The 25,709-nt window shown below is 43.9% G+C and overlaps 1 protein-coding gene across 7 annotated transcripts; it reads right to left on the bottom strand.

Annotated features, from left to right (window-relative positions):
* Nucleotides 1-86: 86 nt before the first annotated feature.
* Nucleotides 87-25,707, bottom strand: SIRT3 (sirtuin 3). 7 transcript variants are annotated; one of them, XM_020912115.2, is made up of 7 exons: nt 25,601-25,707; nt 14,996-15,184; nt 14,674-14,906; nt 11,924-12,024; nt 3,481-3,642; nt 2,109-2,318; nt 87-599 (listed from the first exon to the last, which is right to left on the bottom strand). In XM_020912115.2, exons 2-7 carry the CDS (start codon nt 15,040-15,042, stop codon nt 576-578), a joined length of 777 nt encoding a protein of 258 aa, XP_020767774.1. In that variant the 5' UTR covers nt 15,043-15,184; nt 25,601-25,707; the 3' UTR covers nt 87-575. The 7 variants fall into 7 exon arrangements, with proteins under 7 accessions (XP_020767774.1, XP_020767776.1, XP_020767772.1 ...); XM_020912117.2 differs by lacking the exon at nt 25,601-25,707 and adding an exon at nt 25,337-25,425; XM_020912113.2 differs by lacking the exon at nt 25,601-25,707 and adding an exon at nt 25,180-25,307.
* Between the last annotated feature and the right edge of the window lie 2 nt (nt 25,708-25,709).

The following is a 25,709-nucleotide window of genomic DNA, read 5'->3' as shown; positions in this document are numbered from 1 at the left end:
TCCTCAGTAGTAGAGGAGAAACACCCACACCCCCAAGTTTCCACATTCCTGTCCCTTTTAGGTGACAAAAATGAAGGGATGCCCAGTTCCTATATTAAAATTTATTTCATGCCAGAAAAGAAGGACAGACTAAAAATAAGCCTACTAAAGAGGCCAGGGTGCTAGAAGACTCTAGTGCATTACCTGGGACCCAGACCCACTCCTGGGAGGTGGCTTGGGCTGCTCACCCCAGGTGGACAGATGTTGATCCTGCCCTTCAGATGGACTCCAACTTGGGGTTCTAGGCAGTCTGAGTTCAAGAGATTCACCGTCAGAAGAAAGCTTTTGACATTAAGAGCCTTAGCAGAGTGAAGAGTTAAACAGCAAAGTCAGCCCAGGCAGCACCTTCACATCCGTGAAGAGTGACCCTGACTGCACAGGGTTTACGACCCAGGAAGACACTCCAGGGGCAGCCTCAGGTTGCGTGTTGTGGTTCAGCCAAAATTTGTAAACATGCCCCAGCTGTTCTTCAGGCAGAAGTCTTCATCAGAAATGGGTAGTGACTCCCAAGTAACCTCTGGTGTGAGAGGCATCCCTCACAGTCTGTCCCAACCATCAAACTGGAACACAAAGAGGAAATCGGTTACTGAAAACACACTGGGCACATGTGAGGGCCCGGAATCAAACTTTCATAAAATGGAAGCTTTTCTGTCTGCAAATGCTATTCAACCAAGTTAAGACGATGCCAAGCAGGGCTGGGCAAAACTGGGTGGCTAAAAGGGCTTTGCTTAAGTAACCAATATAGACATACTGAGGCTCACGTGCTCAAGAACATTCACTATTTGGAAGATTGATCCAACTTTCATGTCCATTCACCCCTTAGTGCTTACTCTTGGGCGGCAACTCTTTTAAAATAAACCAACCCCTAAAATCGTAACACTACACAAATTTCTCTGGAACTAGAAAATGGCTAAGGTCAAATCCTGTAGGACTAATTCCAAAAGCCCATAGTGGCTACTTGACGTGATTATATGAAAGCAGGAGGTCAGTCCTTAGGTCAAGAAAGGCTCCTGTGTAAGCTGCCAAGTGGATATGACCAAGACCTCTACTCCCCTATGAGTGAGACATCTGCTACTCTTCCTCTGGAGATGCAAAGTGAAAGCATCGTGTTAGCTGGCCTTCCATTAGGTGATACAGCAACGTGACACACCTGATGGTCTTTATTTCCTCCAATGAGTTGAGAAATGACACCATCCTTTAGCTTATCCCAAAGAGCCAAACTCTGGATTGAAGGGCACTGATGTCTAACTCCATGAAAACAATATAACTGCAAGTTCTCATAGCCTTAAAAAGCCTCATATTCTCACTTTGGTCCAAATTGGTAAGAAAATAGCCTATAGCCAGAGGCTGGGGGTTTTGCCAGTGGAGATGAAAGGAAAGGGCTGACCCATGGTGCTAAATCCCTAAGGCAGGCATGGCCAAAGGTAGGGAGGTTTCCCAAGACAAGAACATAAGCATTCTGGTGAAGTCCACTTTGGGCAGTGTTACACCTGGCTGTAATCGTAAACAACCCTCTTGAGAGACAGACTTCAAACATTTAATGCTGCCCCCTATAGAAAATAACCCCTCACATTAAGGCTATACATGCTAACTGATTCTTGTGGGAAACTTCACTTGTAGGAGGTTTGACATCTAGAGCAGTGAAGGCTCTGGCTTTCTACCGCCAGTGGATAAGTCAGTGGCTCTCACACTGTCCTAAAAGCATCATCCCATACTGGTTCAGAGAACTTGAGAACCACATCTTAGCCTGAAGCTGTGTGGTGCTCCTTCAGTTTAGGGTACAAAGAGCTGAAGTGTGGTGATTGTAGAACGACAGCCCCGTGTGCCTGGACCCTCATCTGCCACTCAGAGCAGGCACAAGGTGGCAGTTTCTTCATATCTAAATGGAGGGAATAAGAATCACAGCACCCCATTAATAAGCACACAGACGGCCCGGACAGTGCCTGGTGCAGAGTTAACAGCAACATTACCTATTATTGTTACAGTGTTAGCCAAACAGGGCTCTGCTCCAGGTCGACCAGACCCTGGAGCACAAGAGACCTCTCCTGTGACTGCGCGGCAGGCCATACCTTTCCAGTTTCCCTCTGGATGAGGTCCTGGATGTCGTCCGTCCAGCCAAGAAGCTCCACCAGCCTTTTCACACCATGGACCACATCCCCCAGCTGGACCACGTCCCTGCCCCGAGGATTCCTAGCCAAGGACCCCACCAAGTCCCGGTTGATGAGCAGTCGGGGAACTGAGCTCCGCACGGCATCGGACAAGCTGGCAAAAGGTTCCACCTGAAAAATTGCCCAAATGTGAGGAGCAGGGTGTTCAGTTTCCCAGGCCCTCAGGACCTTTGTGCCACAGCCCTTGAGGCCCTGGAGGTGACCGAGGTGAGACCTTGGATATGGAGAAAACCCAGCACCCGCTTCAATTCTGTGGTAGTGCTCCTGCTGCTTGGTCTCAAATACCCTTGCGTCCCCCTCCCCTGAACCTCCCTCTCATCCACGCCCCTTTCTCTTCTGCCTCTCCTGGCTCCTGCAGGTCTCCCTGCTGAAGTTCATCCACACCATCTCACCTGCTCTCCCCATCCACGCACTGTCTTCTCCCAGCACACCAGTGACGTGACAGCTCATCTATCTGTTCCTGCTCCCTGTCCGATCCCTCAGAGGGACCACCACTGAGGGGTTCCCGATGCACCCACTACAACAGGGCCTGGCAAACTGGGGGAAAACACACACAGCTCTGGGTCCCTGGCTGGTTGGAGGCCTGGGCACAGGTCTTTCTGGCCCGTCTGCCCCCGTGGTACCTGAATCCAGTCAGGCACAGGGCCTTCAGGGTCTCATCACAGCATTTAGAAGCTTCCCGAACGTCAGGTCTAGATGCATTTCCCAAGCACCTCAAACACATGTGCAGAACTGAATTCAGCAACCCCAATCCAGACTCCTAAGCAAAGGCCCTGACCTCCCACAGGAGAGAGAGAGACACCTCCCTCTTCAGTCCTCGAAGAGACGCCAGGCTCTTAAGTCCAGCCCTCCTCCCCTCTGCCATCTGTCACGGTCCCCAAGTCTGACTATGCTCAGCCTCCTGGACGTGTGCTCAATTCATCCTGTTCCAAGATCTCTCTGATCTCAAGGATGACCAGATACACCCCTGGTTCCACTGCTTCTACAGAAAATTGGTCTCTCTGATAGATGCGACCTTGGAAGCCTGCTCCTGCCCGACATCTCCTTCGCCCTCACGTGTCGTGCCCACCCACACTCTAGACACCTTCCTTCCCCCCCGTCCTCCCACGCAGACTGCTGCTGTCTCGGCCTGGAATACCGCTGCTTCCTCACATGTTGAGTCCACTCAGTCTAGAGGTAGGGCCCCAGGGTTGCCACCAGCCCTCACTTCCTCTGCCTTGTCTCACTGGCCGCCTCCCCACACATCTGTGCACCACTAGGCCTGCTGACACACCTCCAAGGAGGTCCCAAGGATGAGCAGCAGGTCTGCCATGGGGAAGTCAGCCAGATGCAGCAGGAACCTCTTGGGCAGCGGCTCCCCAAAGAACACGATGTCAGGCTTCGTGACGCCAGAGCAGACCGGGCAGCGGGGAACCCTGTCCACCATCACGTCGGCCTGGGGTGACACAGGGAGAAAGTGCTCCAAGGAAGCCATATGCCACACTTGGAAAGGCAAAACCAACTTCTTACTGAGAAAGTGTCAAACATTCCCAACAGCAGAGACAGTAGTACAGTGAAGCCCCTGTGTATGAAGAACCCAGCTTCAGCAGTTACTAACACTCTGCCAGCTTTATTTCACACAGCCCCCAGAATCTGGGGAGATGGCAGTATTTTTTTGAGGTTGCAGGATCTGAAGGAAGATCTTGGACGCCACATGACATCTGGCACACTGAACTCTGCGCTCTGCACCAGGAGTGCTTCTCAGAGACGCGGGGGGGGGAGCCCCGCTGACCCTCAGACAACACGGGGTCAGGCGCGGCAATCCTTTGCACAACTGAAACTGCACAAAATTTAGGCTAAGCCCTCTGTACACATGGTTCCTCCATATCTGTGGTTCTGTATCTGATTCAACCAGCTGTGGATCATATAGTCCCAGAATTCACAGTTATTTTCTTAAAAATCCACGTTATGAGTGGACCCACACAGTTCAAACCCATGTTCAAAGTCAACTGTACTACTTAAATAATCCTCAGCAGTACTCTGTAGGCACCTGGCTTACAATAGGTGTTATTCAATGAAAATGACAGTATAAATTTGTCCCTGATTTTAGCTGAAGCGATCCTGACATGACCTTAGCCCTGAAGACATTCAGGTCAGCTTAAACTCACTGGCTGGAGTTATGACTCACAACACTATCCACAGACCTCCTACTTGCAGGCCAAGGCGAAGCAGATGTGAGTCATTATATCCTGCTACACACACTTGTTCATGCTTGGGCTGGACATCAGAAGAGGAAACTAAGGAAAAAAACACTTGCCTTCTAAGGTAAACCTTTACAGCTAATGCAAATTTGTTTTTGCAGGCTGAACCCAGTAAGGAGCAGCAGAAACAACAGATAAAAGAAATGGACTATTCAAAGACTTTAGATATTAGCAGATACAGATAAAAACTGTATTATGCTTCAATTTTTTAAAGGACAGGTTTGAAATACTTGTTGGAGATAAAAAGCTATACAAAGTATTGCAGTGGATTTGGAAAGGAACCAGATATGACTTGAATAAAAAGTAGAGTACTGAAAATTAAAGCTCAGTGGAGGGGCTTTATCCTCTGTGGAAGAACAGTGTGTCGATAAACTGGAAAGTAGATCAGGAGGAAGACTCAGAATGCAGCACCCAGGGGAACAAGACAGGATGCAGAGAAGAGTGGCCAAGGGTTCTGGGCAGAGCATAAGCCAATATCAGAGGTGTTTAACCCAAGGTCCAAAGAGGAAATACAAGGTCCACATGGGTGGGGCAGTCACTGTCCAGAGGAATTACCATGACTGAAGGTTTGGGGGGTTTTTTAGCAAAAATGAAAAAGATATCAAACTACAGATTCAGAAAGCTCTACAAAAGTCCATAGGGTCACAAAGAGTCAGACACAACTGAGGGACTGAACCACAACAATATGGAGACAAAGCACAGTAAAGTGCAAAACTCCAAAGACAAAGAGAAGTTTTTACACTATCAGAAAATGGCAAAAAAAAAAAAAGTGATTCTAAAGTTTATATAGAGAGCAAAAGACTCAGACTAGCCAATATGATATGGAAAAAGATGATCACTGAAAGAAAAATATGGTAAATCAGACTTCATTAAAACAAAAAACTTCTCCTCTGTGAAAGACAATGTCAAGAGGATGACAGAAGTCACAGACTAGGAGAGAATACTTGCAAAAGACAAATCTGATAATACAAAGAATTCTTAAAGCTTAGCAATAAGAAAATAGGCAACTCAACTTAAAATTGGGCCCAAGACTTCAGCAAAGAAGATACAGATGGCAAATGAGTATAAGAAACAAGTTCCACATTATATGTCACTAGGAAACTGTAAATTAAAACAATGAGATATCACTACCCACCTACAAGAACAGCCAAAATCAACACCAAGTGTTGTTGATGCAGAGCAACAGGAACTCACATTCACTGTGAGTAGAAATGCAAAATGGGGCAGCCACTTTGGAAGACACAAACTGATCAGCATCACATTCCTTGGTATTTACCCAAAGGAGTTGAAAACATATCCACATAAAAACCTGCATATGGATGTTTGTAACAACTTTACTCATAATTACCAAAATCTGGAAGCAACCAAGGTGTCCTTTATTAGGTGAATGGATAAACAAACTGTGTTACATCCAAACAATGGAATATTACTCCACCTCAAAAAAAAAAAAGCAGCTATCAGGCCATGAAAAGACATGGAGGAACCTTAAATACATAATACTAAGTGAAAGAAGTCAATGAGAAATGCTGCATACTATATTATTCCAACTCTATGATGTTCTGGAAAAGGCAAAATTATGATTGCCAACCTAAATGAAATACTGACACCCTGACAGAGGAATGGATAAAGAAGACGTGGTACATACACACAGATGGAATATAACACAGCCATTAAAAAACAAAATAATGATACTTGCAGCAACATAGATGAACCTAGAGATATCATACTAAGTCAGACACAGACAAATATCATATAGTATCACTCATATATGGAATCTAATTTTTTATATGATACAAATGAACTTACTTACAAAACAAAAAAAGATGCACAGATTTGAAAAACAAATTTATGGTTACCAAAGGAACTGTGGTAGGGAGGAATAAATCAGGAATTTAACATATACACATTACTAAATATAAAACATAAAACAGATAACCAACAAAGACCTACTATATAGCACAGGGAACTCAACTCAATAATCTGTAATAACCTATATGGGAAAAGAATCTGAAAAAGGATGTATATATATAACTGAATCACTTTGCTGTACACTTGAAACTAATACAACACTGTAAATCAACTATTGTTGTTTGTTGTTCAGTCACTAAGTTGTGTCCAACTCTTTGCAACCCCATGGACTGCAGCACACCAGGCTTCCCTTCCCTCACTGTCTCCTGGAGTTTGCACAAACTCATGTTCATTGAGTTGGTGATGCCATCCAAGCATCTCATCCTGTCACCCCCTTGTCCTCCTGCCCCCAATCTTTCCCAGCATCAGGGTCTTTTCCAATGAGTTGGCTCTTCATGCAGCAGGTGGCCAAAGCATTGCAGTTGCAGCGTCAGCATCCGTACTTCCAATGAATATTTAGGGTTGATTTCCTTTAGGATTGACTGGTTTGACTATAATTCAATAAAATAATAAGAATAATAATAAAGATCTGTGGTTGCTAAGGGTTTGGGGTCAGGGAGGGAATTACGGTTGACTGATTACTGGGTACAGTGTTTTCCTGTGGGGTGATGAAAATACTCTGGAATTAGATAGAGGTGGTGGTTGCACAATACAGTAAAAATACTAAATACCAATAAAGTGTACACTTTAAAATGGTTAATTTTATGTTATGTGAATTCACCTCAATTAAAAAAATACAGGATTCTGTGCCATGTCATTATTTCAGTTTCACCTTTATTTAAGATTTTCCACTCTACCTTACTCTACTTAAAAAAAAAAGCCATTCTAAGATTAAAAAGACATGGTATATATATACACACGATGGTATATTACTCAGCCATTAAAAAGAATTAAATAATGCCATTTGCAGCAACATGGATGGACCTTGAGATTATAATACTAAGCAAAGTCAGACAGAGAAAAATGAATACCATATGATATCACTTGTATGTGGAATCTAAAATACGACACAGGAATGCCAGAAGTTACTTCCAAAACATGTGCTCACAGGAGCCCAAGGCTGCAGGCCTGGCGATCACACTTGGATAAACCACTGTCTCGAGGAGAGGAAACATGGTGTTTGCCTGCCTTTAGCCCAGGCCACTGTGTGAGGTCCTCCAGCACCCGTGTGGGAACTCTCCCCAGATTGTGTGTTACAAGTCCCTGGGCCTTGGCCTGCCTGCCAGTCCTCCTCCATCCAGGCCATCTCTGAGATGGCACTGAAGATCAAGCCCTGAGCCTTTGGAGTGGGAACACTGACTCCAAGACCCTAGACTAACAGAGAAATAACCCTAGGGAGTTTCAAATAGTGAGAACTCACACAAAGGAAACCACTTGAATATAAGACCTGGCATCACCCAACCACCAGCAGCACCCTATGCAGGACACCTCATCTAAACAACAAACAAAAATACAAACCAAATCATCAGCAGACAGGATTACCACCTCACTCACAAAACAAAAAGAAAAAAACTTAGCACATATCTCACCCTATACAAAGCTTACACAAACCACTGGACCAACCTTAGGAGGGCAGAAACCAAAAGGAGGAAAGAATTTAACACTGAAGCCTGAGAAAAAGAGACTTCAAACACGATAAGTTAAAAGAAAATAATGAAAAGTCAGAGAAATACTACACAGATGAAGGAACAAATTAGAAACACAGAAGTCCAAATAAATGAAGATGAAATAGGCAAACTACCTGAAAAAGAATTCAGAATAATTATAGCAAAGATGATCAAAAACCTTGAAAACAAAATGGAGAAAATGCAAGAATCAATCAACAAAGATCTAGAAGAATTAAAGAATAAACCTACAGGAACAAACAACACAATTACTGAAATTAAACATACTCTGGAAGGAATCAATAGCAGAATATCTGAGGCAGAAGAATGAGTCAGTGAGCTGGAAGATAAAATGGTGGAAATAACTTCTGAAGAGCAGAATAAAGTAAAAAGAATGAAAAGAGCTGAGGATAGTCTCAGAGACCTCTGGGACAATATCAAATGCACCAGCATTCAAATTATAGGGGTCCCAGAAGAAGAAGAGAAAAAGAAAGGATATGAGAAAATTTTTGAAGAGGTTATAGTTGAGAACTTCCCCATGGAAAAGGAAATAATCAATCAAGTCCAAGAGGCACAAAGAGTCCCATATAGGATAAACAAAAGGAGAAACACACCAAGACACATACTAATCAAACTCACAAATACTAAACACAAAGGAGGAATATTAAAAGCAGCAAGGGAGAAGCAACAAGTAACATACAAGGGAAACCCCATACATTTAAGAGCTGATCTTTCAGCAGAAACTCTGCAGGCAAGAAGGGAATGGCAGGATATATTTAAAGTACTGAAAGGGAAAAATCAACAACCAAGATTCCTGTACCCGGCGAGGCTCTCATTCAAAATTGATGGAGAAATAAAAAGCTTTTCAGACAAGCAAAAGTTAAGTGAATTCAGTACCACCAAACCAGCTTTACAACAAATGTTAAAAGGATTTATATAGTCAAGAAATATAAGAAAAGAAAAAAGACCTACAAAATCAACCCCAAACAATTAAGAAAATGGCACTAGGAACATATATATAAATGAAAATGGATTAAATGCTCCAACCAAAAGATACAGACTGGCTGAATGGGTACAAAAACATGACCCATACATATGCTGTCTACAAGAAACCCACCTCAGACCTAAAGACACACACAGACTGAAAGTGAGAGGATGGAAAAATATATTCCATGCAAATGAGAAGCAAAAGAAAGCTGGAGTAGCAATCTTCATATTAGACAAAACAGACCATAAAATAATATTACGAGAGATAAGGAAGGACACTACATAATGATCAAGGGATCAATCCAAGAGGGAGACATAACAATTGTAAATATCTATGCACCCAACATAGGAGCACCTCAATACATAAGACAAACACTAACAGACATAAAAGCAGAAACTGACAGTAACAGAATAATAGTAGGAGACTTTAAGACCCCACTCACACCAGTGGACAGATCATCACAACAGAAAATTAATAAGGAAACACAAGTCTTAAAGGATACATTAGATGAGATGGATCTCACTGATATCTTCAAAACACTCCATCCAAATGCAGAAGAATACACCTTCTTCTCAAATGCACATGGAACATTCTCCAGGACAGACCATAACTTGGGTCACAAATCAAACCTCAGTAAATTTAAGAAAACTGAAATCATATCAAGCATCTTCTCCGACCACAATGCTATGACTAGATATCAATTACAAGAAAAAAACTGTAAGAAACACAAACACATGGAGATAAACAACACGTCTCTAAATAACCAACAGGTTACTGAAGAAATCAAAAGGGAAGTCAAAAAATTTCTGGAAATAAATGACAATGAAAACACGACAACTCAAAACCTATGGGATGCAGCAAAAGCAGTTCTAAGAGGAAAGTTTATAGCAATACAATCCTACCACTAAGAAACAAGAAAAACATCGAATAGACAACCTAACTTTACACCAAAAACAACTGGAAAAAGAAGAACGAAAAAAAAATTAGTACAAGGAAATAAATCATATAAATGAAAAAGAAATGAAAGAAAAAACAGTAAAGATTAATAAAACTAAAAGCTGCTTCTTTGAGAAGATAAACAAAATTGACAAACCGTTAGCCAGACTCAGTACGCCAGAAGATTTGGAAAATTCAGCAGTGGCCACAGGACTGGAAAAGGTAAGTTTTCATTCCAATCCCAAAGAAATGCTTTGCCAAAGAATGCTCAAATTATCATACAATTGCGCTCCTTTCACATGCCAGCAAAGTAATGCTCAAAATCCTTCAAGTTAGGCTGCAATAATATGTGAACCGAGAAATTCCAGATGTATAAGCTAGATTTAGAAAAGGCAAAGGAACCAGAGATCAAATTGCCAACATCTGTTGGATCACAGAGAAATCAAGGTAATTCCAAAAAAACATCTACTTCTGTTTAACTGACCACAGTAAAAGCCTTTGACTGTGTGGATAACAACAAACTGGAGAATTCTTAGAGAGATGAGGATATCAGACCACCTTACTTGCCTCCTGAGAAACCTGTATGCAGGTCGAGAATCAACAGTTTGAACCATACATGGAACAATGGACTGGTTCAAAATTGGGAAAGGAGTACATCAAGGCTGTGCATTGTGAAAAAGCTGGCTTAAACTCAACATTCAGAAAACTAAGATCATGGCATCTAGTCCTACCACTTCAGGGCAAATAGATGAGGAACAAAATGGAACAGTGACAAACTTTATTTTCTTGAGCTCAAAAATCACTGTGGATGGTGACTGCAGCCATGAAATTAAAAGACACTTGCTCCTTGGAAGAAAAGCTATGAAAAACCTAAACAGCATATTAAAAAGCAGAGACATCACTTTGCCAACAAAAGTCCATATAGTCAAAGCTATGGTTTTTCCAGTAGTCATGTACAGATGTGAGAGTTGGACCATATAAAGAAGGCTGAGTTCTGAGGAACTGATGCTTTCAAACTGTGGTGCTAGAGAAGACTCTTGAGCGTCCCTTGGACAGCAAGGAGATCAAACCAGTCAATCCTAAAGGAAATCAACCCTGAATACTCATTGGAAGGACTGATGCTAAGCTGAAGCTCTAATACTTTGGCCACCTGATTCGAAGAACTGATTCATTGGAAAAGACCCTGAGGCTGGGAAAGATTGATGGCAGGAGAAGGGGCAACAGAGGATGAGATGGTTGGATGGCATCACCGACTCAAGGGACACGAGTTTGAGCAAACTCTGGGAGATAGTGAAGGACAGGGAATCCTGGCATGCTGCAGTCCACGGTATCACAAACAGTGAGACACCACATAGCAAATGAACAATAGCAATGCTCTAGTTACCTAAAAACAGTAAGCAGAGCTATAGTTACTGACACAAGATATCTATGAAATTTTGCTCAGGGACAAAGCAATGTGAATATTAGTTATCCCATTAATGGAAAAAACTAATTGTGTGTGGGTGTAGGTACATAGAAATGTGCATGTATGTTTATACATACATACACATATTAAATGGGCTATAGGAACTGGCAGAAGGCAGATTCATTTTTCCCTACATATTTTGTATTTCCTTAATTTTTTTAATCTGCAAATATCCTATGGCCCAATAAGTTTATATTTATAGATACTGGGAGTTAGGACTTGCACATTTAAAAAAACTGAAGTACAGCTGATTTACAATATTGTGTTAGTTTCATGCGTATAGCAAAGTGATTCGGCTATGCATACATATGTGTGTATATTCTTTTTTTATTCTTTTCCCTTATAGGTTATTAAAGATACTGAATATAGTTAGTTCCCTGTGCTGTACAGTAAATCCTTGTTGTCTGTACTACCTTAATTTTGACAAGCAAATATTAGTTTTTTATTTTAAAGAAAATCATTTTCATAGTATTACTGTTCTGCTGTCCTTCCAACACAATGCTTATACAATACCACTTCTTCGGATTACTCCCAGTGAGAAGTGCGGAGGAAAAGAAGTCTCTGCGACAACTTACCCAGAAGTCCTCCCCTGGGTAGGGTCTTCGGCAGATGGTGCAGGTGGCAGAGGCAAGGGATCCATGAGCTTCAACAAGCTTTGAGGCAGGGATGCCAGATGCTGAAATTCAAACTGAAGCTAAGTGTATAATTAAAACTGTGCTCTGGGGTGGGCACAGAAGCCCCTCAGTGTCACCTCTGGGCATGGCAGGCCCCAAGGAGGAGCCGCAGCCCTCTGTGGAAGCCTTGCCTCTATAACCCACAGACAAAACCCCACTGATCAGAATAAGTTCAGTGACGGGGTTCTGACAAGGAGCCAAATCACAGTTACAACAAAGCCTGTGTAACAGCACATGGAAAAAATTATCAGCATAGCTCATAATTGTGTGTGTGTGTGTGTGCTGCTCAGTTGTGTCTGGCACTTTTTGCAACCCTATGGACTACAGCCCACCAGGCGCCTCTGTCCATTGGATTTCCCCGGCAAGAATACTGGAGTGGGTTGCTATTCCCTTCTCCAGCAGACTGTCCCGACTCCAGGATCAAACCCAGTCTCCTGCATGGCAGGGAGATTCTTCACCATCTGAGCCACCAGGGAAACCCATGAAAAGATACTCAGTATTGCTCATTACTAAAAAAATGCAAACCAAAACTATAATGAGATACCACCTCACACCAGTCAGAATGGCTATCATCAAAAAATCTACAAGCAATAAATGCTGGAGAGGGTGTGGGGGAAAGGGAACCCTCTTACACTGTTGGTGGGAATGCAAACTAGTACAGCCACTATGGAAAACAGTGTGGAGATTTCTTAAAAAAAAAAAACTATGACTAAAACTACCATATGACCCAACAGTTCCACTACTGGGCATAAACTCTGAGAATTATAACTGAAAAAGACACAAGTACCTCAATGTTCAATGCACCACTATTTACAAATAGCTAGGACATGGAAGCAACCCAGATGTCCATTGACAGATGAATGGATAAAGCAGCTGTGGTACATATATACAGTGGAATATTAGCTATAAAAAAGGAATGCATTTGAGTCAGTGCTAATGAGGTGGATGAACCTAGAGCCTATTATACAGAGTGAAGTAAATCAGAAAAACAAATATCATATATTAATGCATGTATATGGAATCAGAAAGATGGTACTGATGAACCTATTTGCAGAGCAGCAGTGGAGATGCAGACATAAACAACAGGGTTATGGACACAGGGTGAGGAGGAGGAGAGGATGGGACAAATGGAGAGAGGAGCATGGAAACATATACACCACTAATGTGAAATAGACAGCCGGCAAGAATTCGCTGTATGACTCAGGGAACTCAAACTGGGGGTCTGTGACGACCTACAGGGGTAGGAGGTGGGAGGGAGGTTCAAGAGGAAGGAGACACGTATACACCTATGGCTGACAGGGGATGAGATGGCTGGATGGCATCACCGACTCGATGGGAATGAGTTTGAGTAAACTCCGGGAGTTGGTGATGGACAGGGAGGCCTCGTCTGCTGTGATTCATGGGGTCGGAAAGAGTCAGACACAACTGAGCTACTGAACTGAACTGATTCATGTTAATGTACGGAAATTTTTTTAATTAAAGAATAGCAAAAGAAAAAAAAAAAAACAAAGCCTGTGAAAACACAGTAGAAAAAACATTTGACATTAGTCTAGATCAAAGTATACCCAATACCAAGAAAAACATTTTCTATGCTACAGACACCAAGAGTAAGAAAATATTGCTAATATAAATGCATTTCCAAAAACCTGTGGAAAAACAAACAAAAGGTTGCTTATCGTGTAAGTTCTGTTACCACCATGAGCTTTGGAAGGCCATGGGTATGAAGACCTGGCCCTTGCTGCCATGTTCCCCACTGTCCTCACTATACACATGTAAACGTCACAGCCACACACTCCCACTTCCCACAAGGCTGCCCTGCTGCGTTTCGAGGAAAGAGATCATCCCTATGGGGTATTCACTGCTGCCTATGCGGTTCCAAGTTGTAGAGTCCTTCTAGCAAGTAAACATTTTCCTGGAGTTGAGACAGCTTCTTTTTTCAATTCACAAGACATGTGTAGCCTGGCTGAGCTGCTGCTGGCTTGCTGAGAGCTGCCTGTCAGCACCTGCAGAAGAGAAAAGGCCCAGCAACTGCTTCTCCAGAGTGCACAGGCAGAGGTCAGCAGGACCCACGAGTCCACCGTCTAGGTACAGTCAAGAAATCCCCACACTGAATGTGATATTAAGGAACTGTTAGTGATTTCTGTGATGATGATATCACGGTTGTGTTTTAGAAGTCTTTACATTCTAAAGATATCCATTGCTGGATTTATAGATTAAATTTATGATGAGAGGGATCTGCTTCAAAATACTCAGGGGTGAGAGAAGATGGGGGTAGGACACAGGTTAAACAGGACTGGCCATGATGAGATAATGAGGACATTGAGGGTTCATCACATTCCTCTCACTATGTGCTCAAAAAATTCCATAATGAAAACTTGAAAAAAGAAAACCATCAGATCAGCAAAACCAGAAGCTCCCAATGTCAACTTTAGGTCTATCCCAAACTCACAACCTAGAAAATGGGTCCACCAATGAGGTCCTAACAGTGATACTTAAAACACAAAGAGGACATTTTTGCTGGAGATGATGGCAAAACTTCTTGGATCAAAATCAGCCACAAGGATGGGGAATAAGCACTAGGCCTCAGCACTAACAGGCACCTGAGCCTTCCATGCAGGAGCAAAAAGGTGTGAAACAGGACTAAGGCTCACCTCTCTCAAGCCCGTCAATGTTCTGTGTGTACAGCCGCAGAAGCAGCTTCTTCTCATGTAGCAATCGGAGGAAGTAGTGAGTGGCATTAGGCCTATAGTTCCCAGGGTACAGCTTCTTGGCGAAAGTGAAAAATGGCTTGGGGTCATGAAAGAAAAATGAGAGCTCAAAAATGGCCTCAGGGTAGGGGAGCTTGTACTGCTGGAGGATGCTGTAGTAGCCGACCCCTGGAGACCTGCAGAGAGAAGCAAGAGGCTCTGAGCCCTTCAAGAGACAGCAGGGAGTGGAGGGCGCTGTGGGAGGTGCTCTGGGAGTGCAAGGCACCTGAAGTCTGGGATGCCGCTGGGTGTGCTGATGCCAGCCCCCACCATGACCACCACCCTCTGGCAGGCTCTGGTCTTAATCAGCTCAGCGATGTCCTGCAGGAGAAACTTCTTCTCATTGTGGCCTCCACCTCCAGTGTCACTTGAGGCATCAGCGGAACAAGATATGGGCCATCCTCCACCTGTAATCCTGATAGAAAAGGAGAGCAGCCAGGTAACCGATGATAATCGAGCTGATGCCGGCAAGAAAGCCATGTCTGCCTTCCACCAATCCCACCACCAAAAATGACTACACTTCCTTTCCACCCCACAAATGACTATCTTTCTTATCATGGGATAAAACAGAAACTCTGAAATCAAGATGTATTTGGGAGCAAAAATTTCAGGTTAATGGGAACTGTGAAATTCAGGAAAGTATCATTTCACAATTCCTGTTATCAAAAGCTAGTGAAAGCTCAAGCTAGAGCCAAGAGCATCTGGGGATGCTCTCTGCAGAGCCATACACCCTAACATAGAAAGGATGTGACAAATACTCAGTGACATTTAAAGCAAATTAAACATCTCAGACTTTATGCCAAATATTCACTTCAGTTTAGTCGCTTAGTTGCATCCGACTTTTTGCAACCCCATTGACTGCAGCACACCAGGCTTCCCTGTCCATCACCAACTCCTGGAGCTTGCTCAAACTCATGTCCATTGAGTCGGTGATGCCATTCAACCATCTCATCCTCTGTCGTCCTCTTCCCCTCCCGCCTTCAATCTTTCCCAGCATCAGGGTCTTTTCAAATGAGTCAGTTCTTCGCATCAGGTGGCCAAAGTATTGGGAGTTTCAGCTACAGCATCAGTCCATCCAGTGAATATTTAGGACTGATTTCCTTTAGGATTGAGCTGGCTGGATCTCTTTGCAGTCCAAGGGACTCTCAAGAGTCTTCTCCAACACCACAGTTCAAAAGCATCAATTCTTTGGCACTCAGCTTTCTTTATAGTTCAACTCTCACATCCAAACATGACTACGGGAAAAACCATAGCTCTGACTAGACAGACCTTTGTCGGCAAAGTAACATCTCTGCTTTTTAATTTGTTATCTAGGTTGGTCATAGCTTTTCTTCCAAGGAACAAATAGTCTTTTAATTTCATGGCTGAGGTCACCATCTGATGTGATTTTGGAGCCCCAGAAATGATAAAGTCTCTGTTTCCATTGTGTCCCCATCTATTTCCCATGAGGTGATGGGACCAGATGCCATGATCTTAGTTTTCTGAATCTTGAGCTTTAAGTCAACTTTTTCACTCTCCCCTTTCACTTTCATCAAGAGGCTCTTTATTTCTTCTTCCCTTTTTGCCATGAGGGTGGTATCATCTGAATATCTGAGGTTATTAATATTTCTCCTGGCAATCTTGATTCCAGCTTGTGCTTCATCCAGCCCTGGCAATTCACATGATGTACTCTACACATAAGTTAAATAAACAGGGTGACAATATACAGCCTTGTCGTACTCCTTTCCCAATTTGGAACCAGTCTGTTGTTCCATGTCCAGTTCTAACTGTTGCTTTTTGACCTACATACAGATTTCTCAGGAGGCAAGTAAGGTGGTCTGGTATTTCCATCTCTTTCAGAATTTTTGCAAGTTTGTTGTGATCCACATAGTCAAAGGCTTTGGCATAGTCAATAAAGCAGAAATAAATGTTTTTCTGGAACTCTCTTGCTTTTTCGATGATGATCAAACCAATTTGATCTCTGGCTACTCTGCCTTTTCTAAATCCAGCTTGAACATCTGGAAGTTCACATTTCATGTACTGTTGAAGCCTGGCTTGGAGAATTTTGAGCATTCCTTTGCTAGCGTGTGAGATGAGTGCATTTGTCCATTAGTTTGAGCATTCTTTGGCATTGCCTTTCTTTGAGATTGGAATGAAAACTGACCTTTTCCAGTCCTGTGGCCACTGCTGAGTTTTCCAAATTTGCTGGCATATTGAGTGCAGCACTTTCACAGCATCATCTTTTAGGATTTGAAACAGCTCAACTGGAATTCCATCGCCTACCACTAGCTTTGTCAGTAGTGATGCTTCCTAAGGCCCGCTTGACTTCACATTCCAGGATGTCTGGGTCTAGGTGAGTGATCACACCATTGTGGTTATATGGGTCATGAAGATCTTTTTTGTATAGTTCTTCTGTGTATTCTTGCCACCTCTTCTTAATATTTTCTGTTTGTTAGGTCCACGCCATTTCTGTCCTTTATTGAACCCATCTTTACCAAATATTAACAGGATGTTAATTAAGTAGGTTCAAGCGACCATTCCAAAAAGAAACACTCATATCCTGACGCCGAGGGATTCAAACTGCTGCAGAGACTCCATCTTCTATGTTCGCAGCCATTCAGGAGGCTGCTCATTTTATATAGCAGCCAAACATATGACACAACCCAGGCAAGGCAGGAGCCAACTGGAGCTGGGGGTCACCCTGCAGAACTCCAGGAGTCTCAGGTCATCTGCAGAAGCCAGGAGCTGAGACATTCACAATACTAACTGTTAGGAGTATGAGATGGTCTTCCACAAGAAAAAAAGAGTAAGACACACAATAAAGATGCCACAAGCATCAGAGAGGCATCAGGACTCAGTAAGAGGCTCCACAACCAGGAAGCACCGGAAAGAAGACAAAGACGACACAAACTGCACAACAGGAGCAGCACCTGAATACGTCCACCTGAAGCGAGTCTGCAGCCACAGGACACACAGACAGAGCCCAGAGCCTGAAGGCCTCTGGACTTCCTGATCTGCTCTCGGGGCCTCATCTGGCATCTACGCGAGCTACACAACTTCATCACCTACTGGGAGCATGCTGGCAACCTGTCCAGAGTTCAAAACTGCCACCCCACTGCACAAAGCATCTGCCTCTCACCCCAAAGCTGGGAGCCACCACGCCCATCTTCCAGAAGGCCCCGATGACCCACAGCTAGGACTTCGGCCCTAGATATAGACCCCTCCACCCTGACAGGAAGAAATTAAACAAACTGAAATGAAAACCCACCCCAAATGATTGATAAATCTAAAGTGAATACAGACACAAAAAGAGGAAACAGAATATTTATTTCACTCATTTCTGAAACAGGTAAGAAATAAGCACCCTAAAAGCACATCTTCAGATACAGGTAAGGACAATCCAGAGCTTATCTTTCAGAAGTGTGGTCCTAGCTCACTTTGTTTGCCCATTGTCTCTGGTTTTCCTTTTGCTCCTGAACAATCTGCACACTCACCTGCTTACACCGTGCTGCTGAGGTTCTCCCTGATGCCCTCAGACCCCATAGCACCAGAGCATCTTAGCACAACACACCCCACCCCAGTGACAGTTTCAGGCCCATTACTCCCTCTCACAGACCTCTCCTTTCCTGGTTCCTGTACTCACTGTAAACCCAGCTCCTTTACCTGAAAAGACCTTTTTACCCCTCAGCATGCCTAGAGTCTCCCAGAGTCAAGGCCACCTCCTTCATGAAGCCACTGCCCAACCCAGTAGGAAGTCACCTTCACACTCCTCTGAAGTACTGGCTCCCATTCTTCATTTCAGGGTGCCTGTCACTCCTTCCCTCCTGAGGTAACACTGCACAGCTGCCTCTCACAGTCCACGCTGAGGTCAACGACAGTGCAACTCAGGAGCTCACTGGCCACTCAGTCCACTTATGATGCCTCTCCTTACAAACTATCATCTTGGTTTTCCAAAGAACAGGCCTCAGAAAACTATGTAATGAGAAAGAGGAACTGGCAAGGGAAGCGAGGGCTGAGGGCACCAAAAGGGGAGTCAGAGCCCTAGTCACCATTGTCTCATTAAGTCGCTCAAGCAGCCTGAGCCTTGGCTGCCAAAGCCAAAAGCAAGGGAGCCAGAGATGACGCCAACAGTCTTTTGAAAAAATCCACAGCTGTAAACCACCCAGCAGAAAGTACAGGAAATACAGCAGGGAAACAATGCTTTTCCACTCCTCCCCATGCTCTTCCAGAGATGCCCACAGATTCTGAAGAAAGTTTTCCTCCACCCAAGTCTTCCATAAAAGCACCAGACAAGGCAGCTCTCCTGAGTGCACATCAATGAAATCTCCAAATGGGGTTTTCCAGTGAAAACCATACAGTTTGGAAGGAAAAAGATGGCTCTGGCTACAACCAAAGCTATTAAATGTCCACTTCACATAGCATCAAGAACATCTGTTCACCTAAGGTCCTCAACCAAACATTTCTGTGCTCCTTCTAAATGCAAATTACAAGAAATACAAACGGAATGAGAGGGAAGTTGCGATACTGTGATTTAGAATTATATATATATTCAGTTCAGTTCAGTCGCTCAGTCATGTCTGACTCTTTGCAACCCCATGGACTGCAGCACACCAGGCTTCCCTGTTCATCACCAACTCCCAGGGCTTGCTCAAACTCATGTCCATCAGTCAGTGACGCCATCCAACCATCTCATGCTCTGTCTACCCCTTCTACTCCTGCCTTCAGTATTTCCCAGCATCAGTCTTTTTCAGTGAGTCAGTTCTTCACATCAGGTGGCCAAAGTATTGGAGTTTCAGCTTCAGCATCAGTCCTTCCAATGAATATTCAGGACTGACTTCCTTCAGGATTGACTCTTTGAATCTCCTTGTAGTCCAAGGGACGCTCAAGAATCTTCTCCAAAACAGTTCAAAAGCATCAATTCTTTGGCGCTCAGCTTTCTTTATAGTCCAACTCTCACATTCATATATGACTACTGGAAAAACCATAGCTTTGACTATATCTAACAATGTATTAGAGGAGGTACCGAGAGGAGCTACCCCACATCCAAGGAGCGGCGGCTGCGTGGGTGCAGGAGGGCCAAGAAGAGCTACTCCATGTTCAAGGTCAGGAGGGCGGCCGTGAGAAGATGCCCCTTGTCCAAGGTAAGGAGGAGTTGCTCTGCTTTGCTGGAGCAGCTGTAAAGAGATACCCCACGTCCAAGGTAAGAGAAACTCAAGTAAGATGGTAGGTGTTGTGAGAGGGCATCAAAGGGCAGACACTGAAATCATAATCACAGAAAACTAGCCATTCTGATCACTCGGACCATAACCTTGTCTAACTCAATGAAACTAAGCCATGCCGTGTGGGGCCACCCAAGACGGACAGGTCATGGTGGAGAGGTCTGACAGAATGTGGTCCACTGGAGAAGGGAATGGCAAACCACTTCAGTATTCTTGCCTTGAGAACCCCATGAACAGTATGAGAAGGCAAAATGATAGGATACTGAAAGAGGAACACCCCAGGTCGGTAGGTGCCCAATATGCTACTGGAGATCAGTGGAGAAATAACTCCACAAAGAATGAAGGGATGGAGCCAAAGCAAAAACAATACCCAGTTGTGGATGTGACTGGTGATAGAAGCAAGGTCCGATGCTGTAAAGAGCAATATTGCATAGGAACCTGGAATGTTAGGGCCATGAATCAAGGCAAACAGGAGATGGCAAGAGTGAATGTCAACATTCTAGGAATTAGCAAACTAAAATGGGCTGGAATGGGTGAATTTAACTCAGATGACCATTATATCTACTACTGTGGGCAGGAATCCCTTAGAAGAAATGGAGTAGTCATTATGGTCAACAAGAGAGTCTGAAATGCAGTACTTGGATGAAATCTTAAAAATGACAGAATGATCTCTGTTCGTTTCCAAGGCAAACTATTCAATATCATGGTAATCCAAGTCTATGCCCCAACCAGTAATGAAGAAGAAGCTGAAGTTGAACGGTGCTATGAAGAACTACAAGATCTTCTAGAACTAACACCCAAAAAAGATGTCCTTCTCATTATAGGGTACTGGAATGCAAAAGTAGGAAGTCAAGAAACACCTGGAGTAACAGGCAAATTTGGCCTTGGAGTACGGAATGAAGCAGGGCAAAGGCCAAGAGAGTTCTGAAAAGAGAATACACTGCTCATAGCAAACACCCTCTTCCAACAACACAAGAGAAGACTCTACACATGGACATCACCAGATGGTCAACACCAAAATCAGATTGATTATATTCTTTGCAGCCAAAAATGGAGAAGCTCTATTCAGTCAGCAAAAACAAGACCGGGAGCTGACTGTGGCTCAGATCATGAATTCCTTATTGCCAAATTCAGACTTAAACTGAAGAAAGTAGGGAAAACCACTACACCACTCAGGTATGACCTAAATCAAATCCCTTATGACTATACAGTGGAAGTGAGAAATAGATTTAAGGGACTAGATCTGATAGAGTGCCTGATGAACTATGGATGGAGGTTCATGACACTGTACAGGAGACAGGGTTCAAGACCATCCCATGGAAAAGAAATGCAAAAAGGCAAAATGGTTGTCTGAGGAGGCCTTACAAATAGCTGTGAAAAGAGAAGCAAAAAGCAAAGGAGAAAAGGAAAGATATTCCCATTTGAATGCAGAGTTCCAAAGAACAGCAAGGAGAGATAAGAAAACCTTCCTCAGCGATCAATGCAAAGAAATATATGAAAACAACAGAAAGGGAAAGACTAGAGATCTCTTCAAGAAAATTAGAGATACCAAGGGAACATTTCAGGCAAAGATGGGTTCGATAAATGACAGAAATGGCATGGACCTAACAGAAGCAGAAGATATTAAGAAGAAATGGCAAGAATACACAGAAGAACTGTACAAAAAAAGATCTTCACAACCCAGATAATCATGATGGTGTGATCACTCACCTAGAGCCAGACATCCCAGAATGTGAAGTCAAGTGGGTCTTAGAAAGCATCACTACAAACAAAGCTAGTGGAGGTGATGGAATTCCAGTTGAGCTATTTCAAATCCTGAAAGATGATGCTGTGAAAGTGCTGCACTCAATATGCCAGCGAATTTGGAAAACTCAGCAGTGGCCAGTTTTCATTCCAATCCCAAAGAAAGGCAATGCCAAAGAATGCTCAAACTACCGCACAAATGCACTCATCTCACATGCTAGTAAAGTAATGCTCAAAATTCTCCAAGCCAGGCTTCAACAATACATGAACCGTGAACTTCCAGATGTTCAAGGTGGTTTTAGAAAAGGCAAAGGAACCAGAGATCAAATTGCCAACATCCGCTGGATCATCGAAAAAGCAAGAGAGTTTCAGAAAAACATGTATTTCTGCTTTATTGACTATGCCAAAGCCTTTGACTGTGTGGATCACAATAAACTGTGGAAAATTCTAAAAGAGATGGGCATACAAGACCATCTGACCTGCCTTTTGAGAAACCTGTATGCACGTCAGGAAGCAACAGTTAGAACTGGACATGGAACAACAGACTGGTTCCAAATAGGAAAAGGAGTACATCTAGGCTGTATATTGTCACCCTGCTTATTTAACTTATATGCAGAGTACATCATGAGAAACGCTGGGCTGGAAGAAGCACAAGCTGGAATCAAAGTTGCCGGGAGAAATATCAATAACCTCAGATACGCAGATGACACCACCCTTATGGCAGAAAGTGAAGAGGAACTAAAAAGCCTCTTGATGAAAGTGAAAGGGGAGAGTGAAAAAGTTGGCTTAAAGCTCAAGATTCAGAAAACTAAGATCATGGCATCTGGTCCCATCACTTCATTGGAAATAGATGGGGAGACAGTGGAAATAGTGTCAGACTTGATTTTTTGGGGTTCCAAAATCACTGCAGATGGTGACTGCAGCCATGAAATTAAGACACTTACTCCGTGGAAGGAAACTTATGACCAACCTAGATAGCACCTTAAAAAGCAGAGGCATTACTTTGCCAACAAAGGTCCGTCTAGTCAAGGCTATGGTTTTTCCAGTGGTCATGTATGGATGTGAGACTTGGACTGTGAAGAAAGCTGAGCACCAAAGAATTGATGCTTTTGAACTGTGGTGTTGGAGAAGACTCTTGAGAGTCCCTTGGACTGCAAAGAGATAAATCCTGGGTGTTCACTGGAAGGACTGATGCTGAAGCTGAAACTCCAATACTTTGGCCACCTCATGCAAAGAGTTAACTCATTGGAAAAGACCCTGATGCTGGGACGGATTAGGGGCAGAAGGAGAAGGGGACGACAGAGGATGAGATAGTTGGATGGCATCACCAACTCGATGGACATGAGTTTGAGTAAACTCCGGGAGTTGGTGATGGACAGGGAGGCCCGGCGTGCTGCGATTCATGGGGTCGCAAAGAGTCAGACATGACTGAGCAACTGAACTGAACTATATATATTTCGGTCTTAGTCCCAGAACCCTTAGAATTTCCTAAGAGCAATGGGAACACCTTTTACTATAGTATTTGGTCTTTTGGCCTCAGGTTCCGAAATCCCTTCAGAGCTATGAAGCGAAATGGGTGTCCTGTTATTCATAACAAGCCTCTTACAACTACACTGAGTTTATGTTAATGAGGTGATTATTGGAAATCTCCTAAAGATGGGGTATGGTTGCCAGGGAAACCAACCACAATTAGAGGGTTGGAATCTCCATGAAAACCCAAAAGCAAGAGGTTCAGAAAGCTTCCACATGCCAGGCCCCAAACTCCACAGGGACAGAAGCTCCTGCATTTGGAACTCTCCCAAACCTCACCCTGGGTATCTCTTCATCTGGTTGTTCACTCATACTTTTTAATATTCTTTATAATAAACTAGCAATCTACTAAGTAAACTGGTTTCCTGAACTCTGTGAGCGGCTCTAGTACATTAATCACATCAGAGGAGGGGGTCACGGGAAGCTCCACTCTTTGGTCAGTTGCTCAGAAGCACAAGTGGACCGGGATTAGTGGCTGAAGTGAGGTCAGTCCTGCGGGACTAAGCCCATAGCCTGCGGAATCTAGTGCTGTCTCCAGGTTGACACAGTCAGAAGTCAGTTGTATTTGACATCCAGTTGGTGTCTGTGGAAAACTGAAAAGTTGCTCACTGGTATTGAAATAAAACCAATTGTTGAGTGCCTACTCGAGTGCAAGGCATCACTCAGGGTACTTAATGTGTACTTCTCATTTACACAAGTAAAATGTCTGTCACCGAAAAACACACAGACTGAATTTATCTAGAAAATACTGAAGGTGTATGACTTAAAGTAAATGCTACATGGAATGAGATTTACTGAGAGTAGTAAATCTTTCAAACAGGAGCCCCTAAGATATAAGCTCGAAAGGCAGAAATTCCAAATTGTAGACAGCCTATGCAAGCAAACTGCTCTTCACAGGTACCTTCATGCCTCCAGTTTGGGCAGCAAGTGGTAGCAAGGATTTACTGATTGATACGGTCACTATTTAGCCATACCCCACCTACACAACTGCCTGCAGATTCTGAAACTGAAATAAGCTCCATGGAGGCAACAATTTGACCCCTGCTCCATCACTGCACCTGGAACAGTCTGGTAGATGGTAAGTCCAACAAAAGTTTCCTGGATGAAAGAAAGACTCCTCCTTGGTATCTCTTTATTAAACTCTTCAGTATTTTTGGTTGTTGTGTAAGAAGGCATTAAGTGAATGTACCATTATTTACTTAAATATTTGTCCATTATTGGGCATTAAGTTAGTTTTCTAACAACTGTGATTAACAACTATGATCTTAAGATTCTTCCACTTGTAGGTCCGATTTCTAGACAAGGACTCAAAATGTGCAATTACTGTGTATGAACCTGACTAAGGGTATGAACATATGTTGGCGGGAGTATTAAATTGCAGGACGTTTACGTGGGGCAATAAAATGTAGAGACAGGAGTTCCACTACTAGAGATTTACCCAAAAGGTGGAATACGAACAAGGCTATTCAACACAGCACTATTTGTAATAATTAAAGATTAGAAACATTTTCAACACGAGACTGGTTAAATTAAGTATGAAACGTCCAAAGAATGGAATTCTACATATTAACATAAAAGACTGAGAAAGCATTTAAGTTTAGAATGGAAGTAACTCCAAGACACGTTAATTGGGGGGGGGGGGGGGGGGGGGGGAGGTACAGAACATAATCTAACTAAAACGGGGGCCGGATGTCAAGAATGAACATTAAGTGTTGTTTACACACGTCCAAAATACCCTTGGGAAGAAACAAGAAACCGTTGCCATCCGGGACTCCAGAACGCCCTTCAGAGCCGCCTGAGCAGTGACTTGCCATTTTCAGGTTCTCCAATCTTCCCGCTGACCACGCAGGGGGAAGCCTGACATCCCTGCTCGCCTGAGGGGGTCAGTCTCCTCCCTGGGCCCCGCCCGGCACCGCAGCCGCCCCCTCCCGTTACGAACCGAGGCCAGCGGGTCCACACCCGCGCACCTCGCAGGCCCCAGAACCTGAGGGCTGGAACAGCTGAACAAGGAAACAGCGCCATATTTCTCCGCAGCGCGCAGTGTCAGGTGCCCAGGGATCTCGTGCGCGCCCCGCCCCCCGCCAGCGCGCCCTTACCTTAGCCTCACGCTCTTTCCCCGCCCCTGCGCGTCTTTCCTGCGCGTCCTTCCGGGCCATCCAGCTCAGCTCGTACCGCCCCTCCAAGCGCACCTTCGCCGGGTCTTCGCGAGCCCTTACCCTAGCCTCACATTCTCTTTCCCCGTCCCAGCATCCCAGGTGGAGGTGGACGTCAGGTGGGGGCGGTTTCCTATTCTGTTGAGTTCCCCCCTCTGGTTCCCAAGACCAAACCTGGAACCTGCATTTCTCTACCCTCGCTCTCACCTTTTTCTGTTGAGATGGAGATGATAACTAACACTTTTGGGAGCGCTTTCTGTGGTCAGGCATCATATTTATACTTAGTCCTCGCAAGCCACTACTAGGAAGGTGGTAT

The sequence above is a fragment of the Odocoileus virginianus genome, chromosome 28 (genome assembly GCF_023699985.2).
Source record: "Odocoileus virginianus isolate 20LAN1187 ecotype Illinois chromosome 28, Ovbor_1.2, whole genome shotgun sequence".
NCBI lineage: Eukaryota > Metazoa > Chordata > Mammalia > Artiodactyla > Cervidae > Odocoileus > Odocoileus virginianus.
Note: the sequence above shows the minus strand (reverse complement) of the source record. Positions and strands in the feature narration are given on the sequence as shown.